General features: G+C 42.2%; 1 protein-coding gene and 1 long non-coding RNA gene across 2 annotated transcripts in view; one reads left to right on the forward strand and one right to left on the reverse strand.

The window, feature by feature from the left end:
* Window positions 1-4,133: 4,133 nt before the first annotated feature.
* Window positions 4,134-12,454, reverse strand: part of RNF150 (ring finger protein 150) — a 253,046-nt gene continuing 244,725 nt past the window's right edge. Inside the window, exon 7 of the mRNA XM_082463426.1 lies at window positions 4,134-9,813. Coding sequence (XP_082319552.1) covers window positions 9,695-9,813 — 119 coding nt within the window. The 3' untranslated portion in view covers window positions 4,134-9,694. The remainder of the gene's footprint in view (window positions 9,814-12,454) is intronic.
* Window positions 7,247-12,454, forward strand: part of LOC309661650 — a 110,238-nt gene continuing 105,030 nt past the window's right edge. Inside the window, exon 1 of the long non-coding RNA XR_014264138.1 lies at window positions 7,247-7,328. This is a non-coding gene — a long non-coding RNA (uncharacterized lncRNA). The remainder of the gene's footprint in view (window positions 7,329-12,454) is intronic.

The raw sequence follows: 12,454 nt of genomic DNA on the forward strand, positions 1-12,454 counted from the left end.
CCATCCACATTCGTCACCTGGGCAGGAAGGAGCTCTGGGAGGCCAGGGCACTCAACATGGCTTGGCTTTTGCCAGCAGATAGTGTGCCATTCATAGCCCCTGGAGGGGTGCCCGGCCAGGGGGAAGGCTTCGGTCATCGGCCGAAGTGCACTTGGCATGTCCCACCCTGCCTGCTCCTCCAGGGGATGCGCTAGCACCTTGGATGGGCGAGACCCAGAGGCTCTAAGCTGCACCAGGACCTGCCAGTTTGAAGTGGGTGATAATAATGAATAGGGGCACCTCTCCCCTTTTTCATCTTCCTTTTCTACCTTCCCAGGTTGGCATTTCCCATCTTTTTAATTTTTGTAGCATTTTCTTGCTAATGCGAAGGAATTGCTATTTAAAATCCTTTAAAGGTGGACAAGTAAATACAAAGAAGGACCTGGCTGCCCCAGCCCACCTGGTGGGCTCCACGGTGTAACCCTCCTTAGGGTGACCTGCCCACAGTGGCTCAGATCAAGGGCTCAGTTCCTACACAAGAGCACTTCAAGTGAATTCAGCAGCCATTCTTCTGCTGAGTTGCTCAAAATCTTTTAATTACTTCACTTAGGGGGACAGACCTAAGCAGAGGTCTTGGTACCTGGCATTTGACTTACCTGAGAGAAATAAAGAAGTTATTAAAAATCTCTCGCTCGTTTAACATAATCATGATTTGACGATAAATACCGATTTTTTTTTTTTTTTGGCTGTGCCGTGCAGCATGCAGGATCTTAGTTCCCTGACCAGGGATCGAACCCATGCCCCCTGAAGTGGAAGCACAGAGTCTTAACCCCTGGACCACCAGAGAAGTCCCTAAATATCAATGTTTTACAATCCACAGTGCCACCTCTAGAACTCCAGATGAGGCAACACAGCTAGGAAATATGGGTGACACAAACACATACATCTGGTTCCAATTTATTAGAAAACAAAACCAAACGAAATTTTGCAATGAAATTTCCTGGAATTCACAATCCTTTTCAAATCTTCATAGTTGCATTTTTTTTGAACCAGTACATAAGAACACGATTGCACTTATTTACACGATAGTCTTTTATATAACAAAAATAGCCATGTTGTATGATTGAATGTTTCCAATTATTATCCTTAATATTTCATCACTAGCCCACATGAGAGAAACGGCTTATGGTTTCCAAGCACATAGAGAATACAATAAAGCAAGATAAAAGTCGTGTCTCCTAATAGAAGACAAATCCCTTTAAAGACAGTTTTGTAAAACTTCCGTGTATTTCAAGAGATATATAAAGTGCTTTAGAAGGAGTAAGGTAGGTGCCTGAGGTGGGGAAGAGGGAAAGAGAAACAGATTATACAGAAAACAAAACAAAAATTAATAACTACACTGCCTTAACTAATCATTTAAATACGCCTGTGACTTTGTATAGAAGATGTTTGGGTAAAACAGCTACATAATTCACTACTAAATTTTTTCAGCAATTAAGAGCTAACCAAAGTCCAAAAAAAAAAAAAAGTTACTCATGCAAATGCCATGAGGAATAACTTCGGTGATTTTGAGTCATGTGGCAAAAAAATCAAGGAAGCTCAGTCTCATTATCGGAATATGGAGAGGATGGGTCAGGGATCGTTATGCGTGGGAGCTGCAGACTGGCCAGAAAGACCTCGAGGGGAGGCTAAGTAAAATTCTACCAGTGACATCATTCGTTTTACAACGAAAGCACATCATTTGTGTTCAGGAGGGGAAAAATAAATCTACTGGATTTTTTTCTTGCTAGTAGGGAGGGACTAGAGATTGATTTATGATGCCACGTCTGGACTATTTCTGAATGGTAGATTCATTCTTTGTAGGAGACACATTTGTTTTTTCCAGTGGAAATAATAATGTGCTCTATACAAAGAGGTTTAAATAAGTTGGGTTTTTTGTTGTTTTTTTTTCACATTAGTGAGCTGGCAATTGCTGGTCATGATCTGCAGTCCACAAAATCAGTGTCACGTATATACCGCTTGGGAGATTCCCCTGGAAACTAGAATAATCCTACTCCCAGCTCATGAACATTTTAAAGAACAACACCCATTATTTTTTCAGGAAATGAATGGAATGTAACTTTTCACAAGTACAAAATTACTTCGTTTTCTAAATATAAGGGACATCCCACTATAAAAATAACAACCCTCCCTTCCCTCCCCCAACCTTACATCTCTTTCTAATTATAAAATGGTACAACCATTTCGGATTACTAATGTGAAAGCAGGAAGTAAATATATTATTATGTACATGTACAAAACACGTGAGTATTTCACACCATTCACATTCATATGAAAGAAGTCTGTTTATTGATCTTCCTTTGCAATCTGACAAGAAAAAAGTTGAGCTAACGTTACAAAACAATTAGGCCCTTGCCTTATAACTCTGCACAGACATTCCAGCCTGCAAACAGAGCAAACAATACTCTTTCAGCATTCTGCAGAAGAAAGGGGCTGCTGACAGATCTTCCACGGGACCCTCCTCCAGCTTTTCAGAGTTTGTGACATTCCTTCCTCTTTTGACAAATGTGGACCAAATTCTCAACTACTGAGGAAACTGTACGATGAAAGGCAAATCACTACTCGTTGCTGAGGAAATGGTGACCCTAGTCAAATTAGCTGGCTGAAAGAATAGTGGCGAGAATTCCAGCAGAGGGCACCCCGCCCCTTTGCAATAACATCCCGCTTCACACTAAGTACCACAGACGCCAACACAAACACGGACTGAGAAGTCCTGAACAGTCCTTCTTCCATTTCTCCACTATCTATTACTACAGGCAATAGTCTGGTATTTTCTTCAAAAGAGCAGGATATGCTGTAATTAATGAGCTCTTATCCATGAAAATTCTTTGGCTATTTAAAATCTTCACATTCTCAAAGAGAACAATATTCTGAGTTCAATAAAGCGCTCGACTTGTCTGAAACTTTTGAGGGAAAAGGGGACTAAGCACTAGACTTTCAAGATGGTGCGGTACTAAGGCCGTGATACATTTTTTTAGATTTCTGGATTTAGTAAGGTCAATCACCAGCCTGCAAGAGAAAACCCCCCCGTTTCACGGTTTCATTCGACCAAGCAAACCACCTTCACTTTTATTGATGAGCACATTGTGAGAAAATTAAACTCGTCACTGGAAGAAACATGTGTCCATTTGGATGGTGATCGGTCTTTGGTTTACACAGTACACATGGTCCCCACATTTTTCCTGCTTCTCCAAGCCCTTCACTTCAGTAAGGATGACAAGACCACAGACGTTCTGTCAAGCAATGACTTTAGGTAACTCAGGTTGAGCTACCTTCTCCACAGTTTTCTCCCTCACTCTGTTCAGACCAGCAGAACCTCTGAAGAGATGTATATTCTTGCCTTACCATTATCCTTAGCAAATATTTATCAGGTGACCAGAGAGAGAATAGCTCGGTAGTAAGAACAAATGTTAACAGTAGCACAAGGATGAGAAGGTCTTTGATCACGGAGGTTCCTGAAGAAGCCACTTGATCATGAAGCATGCAAGGCAGGCAACATTCAGAGTATGTAAAGAGAGACGTAAATGACCTCAGCAGCTTCTTTGTAGAGTGAGCAGGTTTTGCAATTACAGGGCTTGATAATTAAGGGTCTACATCCAGGATCTGGAATCACTGCTTGGGTTTTGGGATGATTAATTTAGTGCCATCGAAAGGCTCAAAGGGGAGAGCATGGCTACCGATCTATGGGTCTTTATAAATTATTGTTCCTATTACAAAGGGCCTGGAGTTGTGAGATGGGGAGGGGAGCAGGGGAAGGGAAGAGGTAAGTGATGAGAAACTCACACCTGCTTCTCAGAATTAATTTATTTTTCAGGTAATCCCAACCTTCTTTGCAATCAGGAGTGTTTAACTCATGAGCATTAAACTCCTTAAGACGTACACATTCCCCCAAACAGGTCATCTCTAAAGCTAGGGGATGTTCGTGGATTCGGGAAAAGCATGCATGTTCATACCCTGCCGTCCTCTTCTCTGACTTCCTGCGGGTAAGTATCCCCACCACCTTTTAATTGCCATCATCAAATGTACTTTTCAGTCCCGGCCATGCAAATAGCACAGAGGAGGGACTTCTGTGACTGCAGCCCACTGCACAAGAATCTGTATGTCTGTCACTTTAGGGGAATGGGGTTTGTTTTTTTTTTTTGTGCCTCTTTTTCAGTCTTAAGGAAGAAGTGGCCTCTCAGATCACTTACAAAGAGCAAACTCTCGTGCCAAGAGAGTTAAGAAGCAGGAGTGGACATCGGATACGGTACAGCCCACATCTTTTTCCAAGAAATCCTAACCCTGTGGTGGGGAGGGCCTGTGGTGAACTAAGAAGGTCACAAATGCTAGAGGTGGAAGATAAGAGATTAGACAGCATTCTGGAATTGTTACCTTGCCATTGTTTACCTCAGAGACTTTTCTGGCAAGGAACCCTTTAAAAAAAAAAAAAAAAAGGCAATAGCTAGAGGTGATTTGTGATAAAATTAGTGATATGAGAAGTGAAAATGAGGCAAACCCCATTACAGAGGAAGTTAATTTGCCTTTATAGTCAACTGGTTTTCCTCATCAGAAGTGAAAAGATAGATACTGCTGCACAGTAAAAAAAAAAACGCCAACAGGAACAATGGTAATCACAATAGTGACAAGCCTATAGATCCAGAGCCGCTAAGGTGTCTTTTTTGGTCCTGAAAGATGGGAAAAGGATGTGTGTGTGGGTGTGTGTACAAAGAACGAGACAGGCAGTCAGAGAGATCCAGAGATAGAGAGAGACACACCCAGACAAAAAAGGGCAAGAAATCTAAGTGGGAGTCTATTAAAAAAAACGCTACCAGAAATGGACTCAGGGGCTCTATCTAGAATCAGGGAGGGGGGGCGCTGGGTCCTCCCTCCTCAGAGGCTGTGACTCTATCTCAGGTTTTCTGAAAGGGTTTTGATTTAATGAGGTTTCTTTGTTTTTGGTCAAGGTGATGCATCCAATGGACAACTAAATGCCATTTATTTTGTATGCTCTGCAAGAATTTTCATCTAAACATGACCAACATGATGGGAGTAAAAGAGTCCCACGACAGGCTATCTGTCATCATTTTTGGTTCTGAAAGGATGGCAGCTTCAGGGATGTCAGAGCACTAACTGTACTAGCCACTGGGTACCACGGTTTGATATGACCAAATCCAGACCCAGGAGCATCCAGGATGTTTCCATCAGAATGAGGAAAATGCTCGAAACAAAACAAAACAAACAAACAAAAAAAACCTCTTTGGACAAAGATTTGACGCCATGATCATGATCATGACTAAGTGATGTCAGAAAAGGTAGGTGCCTTTGCTACTTCTAACTTTCTACCTTCTCCAAACTCTCCATCACTCCCTGCCTAGATGATGGAGTTGACATTTTAGGGGTGACCAAACCCTAGAGAGGAAATCATCAATATTCCTATGCTCTATGCATGATCAGGGCTCAGTTCTTCCCAGAGGGACTGGCCACACAGGACGTAGCAATTCCTAGGGGGGACTAAATTATTCTGAGGGAATGGAGATGCTCCTTTTCTTGCCCACAGCCTTGGGGTCTAAGGGGGATGTTTACTTCCAAGTTGAGAGCTAGCTTCTGAGTTGCAGGTGGTCATAATTCACCAACTTGGGGCCAGACGGTCACAAGCCCCAAAGACTTCTTCTCTATTGAGAAGGCCACACGAAGTCTTGTATTTGGAGTCAATATGTACCTTCCCACTTTTTCCTCCCAAATCCAGGCATTTTAGCTATAGTGGTGGGACTATGGGGCACTGGGACCAGGAAAAGACCTTCTGCCAATCAGGAAGAAGGCAGACCAGGGGTTGAGGCAAAGTTGGATGAGTAGAGTCTGGATTTCTCTTTGGCTCCTGAGTGCCATACATCAGTCCAAGGGTGGAAGTGAAGGATAAAATTTTGTCTCAGCACCAAATCAACATGCTTTGTGTGACTTTTAAAAAAACAACTGGTCAAGGAAGCAACAGAATACGGTCACGGACGTCATTGGTGTGGTTAGAAAGATCCAGCAAAAATTTCAAAAAGGATGGTCCGCATATTTACTCATTATAAAACAAATGGATCTCTGGGCCTCTCATTAGGTGGCCTGGGTGGAGTCCAGTTCTTTCTGGAGGTAATTAGGTTTTAACCTTTTTACTCTGTGAGGGTCAGGGAATCTTGTGAGAATGTTGGAGAAGCTCTAGCCCTGCGCTGTCCAAGGTGGCCACGAGCCATGTGACATGGCTGACAGCTGGAGAAATGGCCAGTCCGAACGGAGAGGTGTGTGAGTGTAAAGCATACACTGCCCTTAGAAGATTTAGTACGGAAAAAGAACGTCAAGTATTTCATGAATACTTTTTACACTAATTATGTGTCGAAACAATAATATTGGCTTAAAGAAGGATATTATTAAAATTACTTTTACCTGTTTCCTTTTGCTTTTTAAAAATGTGGCCAGTAGAAAATTGAAAATTACATGTGGGACTTGTACTATATTTCTGTTGAACAGTGCTGGTCTAGACACTAAAGAAAAATACACATCAAGTCTGCATACACCTCTAGAAGGTTCCCACACCCTTTGATACTCTTTGAGCTACCGGGGCCCCAGGTCAGAGTTTCTTCTCCGTTGGGGAGGAGGTGAAGAAGGTTGTGGAGGAAGGATTGTTTCCTTATTTTTTTTTTTTGGGGGGACACGTCCCATGCCAGTTAACCTTTTTTTTTGTTGTTTGTTTAAAACTACCGAAGCCATAGGAAAGTTCTTCAGAAACAAACCTTCGGTAAAGGAGAAACTTCTAGGCTCAGCGAGTTTGCAGCAGAACCTCCTTGGGGTCAGGTCCACAGGCCTCAGATTGGCCGGCTGGGCCCTTCATCCCCCATGCAGCATCTTATTGGGGCTGCTGGGCCACAGCGCATATCAGCTACGAATTCCTGATCTACCTGGTCGCTGGCAGGAAGAGAGAACACCCATCAATCCAAAAGGCATTTTCTCTCTGGGCATGGAATACAATTTATATTTCCTTTGCTGTTGAATTGTCCTTCTAATTCCCCTTGACTTAATACCAAAATTTGTTTTGGGCAAAGCCAACTGAAGGAGAGGTCGGCGGTGCAGGCCTTCGCTGACCAGGAAAAAGAAATACCGGGAGACGAAGAATTCCACACCAAGAACGAGGATTTGAAAGTATCCAGAGACTGCAAACTCTGTGACTAAGTGTGGTTTTTGTTTTTATTTTTTTTGGCTGCGTTGGGTCTTCGTTGCTGCACACGGGCTTCTCTCTAGTTGCAGCAAGCAGGGGCTACTCTTCTTGCGGTGTGCGGGCTTCTCATTGCAGTGGCTTCTCTTGTTGCGGAGCACGGGCTCTAGGGGCGCGGGCTTCAGTAGTTGTGGCTCGCGGGCTCTAGAGCACAGGCTCAGTAGTTGTGGCGCACGGGCCTAGTTGCTCCGTGGCATGTGGGATCTTCCCGGACCAGGACTCGAACCTGTGTCCCCTGCATTGGCAGGCGGATTCTTAACCACTGAGCCACCAGGGAAGCCCTAAGTGCGGTTTTTAAAACAAGGCAAAACAAACCAACTCCTACTTGCACTTAAAATTCAGTCGTTTAGATAGTCTCAGCCACGCAGGAGTGCCAAATCTCAAAAGCTGTTATACGTTACATGTCAAGTAACTGTGCCTCCCCAAGGTAGAAAGTCTGCTATATGTCATAGCTCTCTGTCAAAAATGGATCCCCAGGCAAAATACTCATTAGTGGTCCTGAGACCAGAAGGAGGCTTGGGCATCATCTTGTTAATCTCATTCACTTACAGATGGAGAAGCCGAGGCCCAGCAAGCACGCTGCTCATCTACGCCTCCTGACTCCTGATTTGGCACTGCCTTCATGTCTCCCTGCCTGGAGACCCTGGATTTCATTACTGCAAGTGTTGGACCCCTAGAGAGAGGTGACATTTGTGAAGGTGGTGATCCTTTTCCTTGCCTTGCTGCCTACTTAGAAAGCGTCAAATAGGAAATTGTTCAAGGTGGTGAAAAAAGAGCAGCCAGGGGTCTCCCTTGACACGTACACCGTGTTCCAGCAGGCAGCAAGCTCTTACAGCAGAACCAAACTCTGTTTTTGCATGAGTGTGCGTGTAGCGAGACAGAAGGGCCTCATCACATACATAAATAACTCCGTGGGAGAAGCTTTCTCTCCCAGGTAACCCACACAGCAGCTTGGCCTTTCACGGATGTCTAGGCGATCCATCTAGTGGTCTGGGGAAGCTGTTCACGCCGCCCTAGCCATCCCTGCATCTGGAGAGTCTCGACGTATTACAAAGCTGCCCACTGAAAAAAATAGCACACCTCTGTCAAAAAAAAGAATAAAAACAAACAGTTTAAAAACACCGGTGGGTTTTTAGAATTCGCTTTGATACCTCGTTTCCTTTCCCTCTTCGTCTCTCCCAGTCAGGAGAAACTTGACGTCAACAATTCCCATGCTGTACTTTTTAGATCAAATGGTTTATCAAATCACACCTCCCTCCTCACTTGGTATCTAGACCCACTCAGGGGAGCCCTGGGAAGCAATTTCTTAAGGATTTACCTAAATCCTCCCTCGGGGTCTGGCGAGGTTGAACAGAATATTGGAATTAAGGTAAGACCTAGATGCTACCGCAGCCCTCACTGTGTTGGATCCAAAGATGACTGGATCTTTTCTAAAGCTTCCATCTCCTGCAGAACCCATTTGTGGAGGTAACAAAAGACTGCTGTAGCCTTGGGGAAACAGACATTTTGCTTTCAGGAAGAGTATATGGTATCTGGCTTGAAAACTAGGCTTGCGGTCCCAGTGATGGACAAGCCCTACAGCCACAGAGAATGGCGCTAACGCCCTAGTGGGAACTTGTGAGTTCAGAATTTCAGCCAAAGACTGTTAAGAATCAGATGGATTGAAGTGCCTCCCTAGAGCTTCCTTCTCAAGTCACGTGGGTCCTTAACAGAGCCTGGCAAGTGGAAGCCAGCGTGTGTAGCTGAAAAAAATGAGCAGTGGCCTCAGCAGATTCAGAGCTTGGTGTTGGGGTCTCTGGCAGCTGGCATTTCCAAGATCCACTTAAAAGAATTTAGATTCTAAACAAAAGCTGGCCTTAAGACTGTTTCAAGGTGCTGAGGCACTTCCTAAAGCCATGCACACTTCATGCTGAGAGGTCAAGGCCATTCATCTCAGAGATGGAATACAAACTGGTCATAGCAGGAACTGATGCTTCTAAACAGAACTCTGTACAAAAGCTGGAGTGAATCAAAGGAAAAACAAAAGAGTGAACATAAACTACACATAGTCCTTAAAAAGAAAGCGCCAAAGAAATCAACAACATTCCCCAAATAGGAAAACAAGAAACTGAAATGAAACTAAGAAGCCCTAAAAGTGTCTTTTCAGTCTGTTTGAGGAACTTCGGAAGTGTGTGTCTCCAAGGACATGGGAGAGAAAATCAGCTTTCAGCTTCCAAGGTGGCAAGGCCATGAGCTGTTGTAGAGACGGAGAAACTGCATCCTGATGAACGTGACTTTGGATATTGCTTTTCGGTACCATTCTTGTGTGGAGTGCCCTGGAGTTGCCAAGGTGTTCTGGAGGTGCATGTGCCTGGTCCAGTCTTGGGGCACTCCTCCCTTCCTTCCCCTTGGGTCCTATCATCCCCTTTTACTATATTCGCCATTTCAAGATTTCATCTCTTCGCAGTCTTGGTCGGTGGAAAGTTCTACATCAGACAGTCCAACCTCCATTGCCATGATCAGCGAGATGTCAGAATCACTGCTTATAGCTGGCTCCTGCTCACCTGGTGGGGGGAAACAAAGTTCACAGTGAACACTGAGCTATGTCTTCAGATGCTGATTATTTCAATACAATTGCCTTTAATAACATTTCACTGAAGCCCAAGAGAAGGTATTAGGCTACTTTGTGAAAAAAAGTCTAGTTAGAGACTTTTCTCACACTACATCCCCAAATAAATTCTAAATGGGTCAAGAAGGTAAATGTAAACAAAAGAAACTAATGAAGCCAGAAGAAAATATATCTTATAAGTATATATCTAAGTAGGAAGAAAATATATCTAACATCTCTAAGTAAGGCAAGAAGTTCTACATGGAAAAGCAATTGAGCAATTCACAGATGAAAAGATTGATAAATGTGTATAAAATTCTTAAAATATTAAAAACATGAAAAATAAGATTAAAGGTATATGTCACATTGGGAATATCTGCAAAAATTTCACAGAGAATTGTATTCATTTTTTTGCTTTTGTTTTTTGAACTTTATTTTATTTATTTTTTTATACAGCAGGTTCTTATTCGTTATCCATTTTATACATATTAGTGTATATATGTCAATCCCAATCTCCCAGTTCATCCCACCGCCCCCTCCCAACACTTTCCCCCCTTGGTGTCCACACGTTTGTTCTCTACATCTGTGTCTCAATTTCTGCCCTGCAAACTAGTTCATCTGTACCATTTTTCTAGGTTCCACATATATGCATTAATATATGATATTTGTTTCTCTCTTTCTGACTTACTTCACTCTGCATGGTAGTCTCTAGATCTGTCCAGGTCTCTACAAATGACCCAATTTCGTTCCTTTTTATGGCTGAGTAATATTCCATTGTATATGTGTACCACACCTTCCTTATCCATTCATCTGTAGATGGGAATTTATGTTGCTTCCATGACCTGGTTATTGTAAATAGTGCTGCAATGAACATTGGGGTGCATGTGTCTTTTTGAATTATGGTTTTCTCTGGGTATATGACCAGTAGTGAGATTTCTGGGTCATATAGTAATTCTATTTTTAGTTTTTTAAGGAACCTCCATACTGTTCTCCATAGTGGCTGTATCAATTTACATTCCCACCAACAGTGAAAGAGGGTTCCCTTTTCTCGACACCCTCTCCAGCATTTGTTGTTTGTAGATTTTCAGATGATGCCCATTCTAACTGGTATGAGGTGATACCTCATTGTAGTTTTGATTTGCATTTCTCTAATAATTAAAGATGTTGAGCAGCTTTTCATGTGCTTCTTGGCCATCTGTATGTCTTCTTTGGAGAAATGTCTTCTTTGGAGAAATGTCTATTTAGGTCTTCTGCCCATTTTTGGATTGGGTTGTTTGTTTTTTTAATATTGAGCTGCATGAGCTGTTTATATATTTTGGAGATTAATCCTTTGTCCGTTGATTCGTTTGCAAATATTCTCTCCCATTCTGAAGGTTGTCTTTTCGTCTTGTTTATGGTTTCCTTTGCTGTGCAAAAGCTTTGAAGTTTCATTAGGTCCCATTTGTTTATTTTTGTTTTTATTTCCATTACTCTAGGAGGTGGATCAAAAAAGATCTTGCTGTGATTTATGTCAAAGAGTGTTCTTCCTAAGTTTTCTTCTAAGAGTTTTATAGTGTCCGGTCTTACATTTAGGTCTCTAATCCATTTTGAGTTTATTTTTGTGTATGGAGTTAGGGAGTGTTCTAATTTCATTCTTTTACATGTAGCTGTCCAGTTTCCCCAGCACCACTTATTGAAGAGACTGTCTTTTCTCCATTGTATATCCTTGCCTCCTTTGTCATAGATTAGTTGACCATAGGTGTGTGGGTTTAACTCTGGGCTTTCTATCTTGTTCCATTGATCTATATTTCTGTTTTTGTGCCAGTACCATATTGTCTTGACTACTGTAGCTTTGTAGTATAGGCTGAAGTCAGGGAGTCTAATTCCTCCAGCTCCGTTTTTTTCCCTCATGACTGCTTTGACTATTCAGGGTCTTTTGTGTCTCCATACAAATTTTAAGATTTTTTGCTCTACTTCTGTAAAAAATGCCATTGGTAATTTGATACGGATTGCATTGAATCTGTAGATTGCTTTGGGTAGTATAGTCATTTTCACAATATTGATTCTTCCAATCCAAGAACATGGTATATCTCTCCATCTGTTGATATCATCTTTAATTTCTTTCATCAGTGTCTTATAGTTTTCTGCATACAGGTCTTTTGTCTCCCTCGGTAGGTTTATTCCTAGGTATTTTATTCTTTTTGTTGCAATGGTAAATGGGAGTGTTTCCTTAATTTCTCTTTCAGATTTTTCATCATTAGTGTATAGGAATGCAAGAGATTTCTGTGCATTAATTTTGTATCCTGCAACTTGATCAAATTCATTGATTAGCTCTAGTAGTTTTCTGGTGGCATCTTTAGGATTCTCTATGTACAGTATCATGTCATCTGCAAACAGTGACAGTTTTACTTCTTCTTTTCCAATTTGGATTCCTTTTATTTCTTTTTCTTCTCTGATTAGGACTTCCAAAACTATGTTGAATAATAGTGGTGAGAGTGGACATCCTTGTCTTGTTCCTGGTCTTAGAGGAAATGCTTTCAGTTTTTCACCATTGAGAATGATGTTGGCTGTGGGTTTGTCAGATATGGCCATTATTATGTTGAGGTAGGCTCCCTCTA

The sequence above is a fragment of the Balaenoptera physalus genome (genome assembly GCF_965194825.1).
Source record: "Balaenoptera physalus genome assembly, chromosome: 5".
NCBI lineage: Eukaryota > Metazoa > Chordata > Mammalia > Artiodactyla > Balaenopteridae > Balaenoptera > Balaenoptera physalus.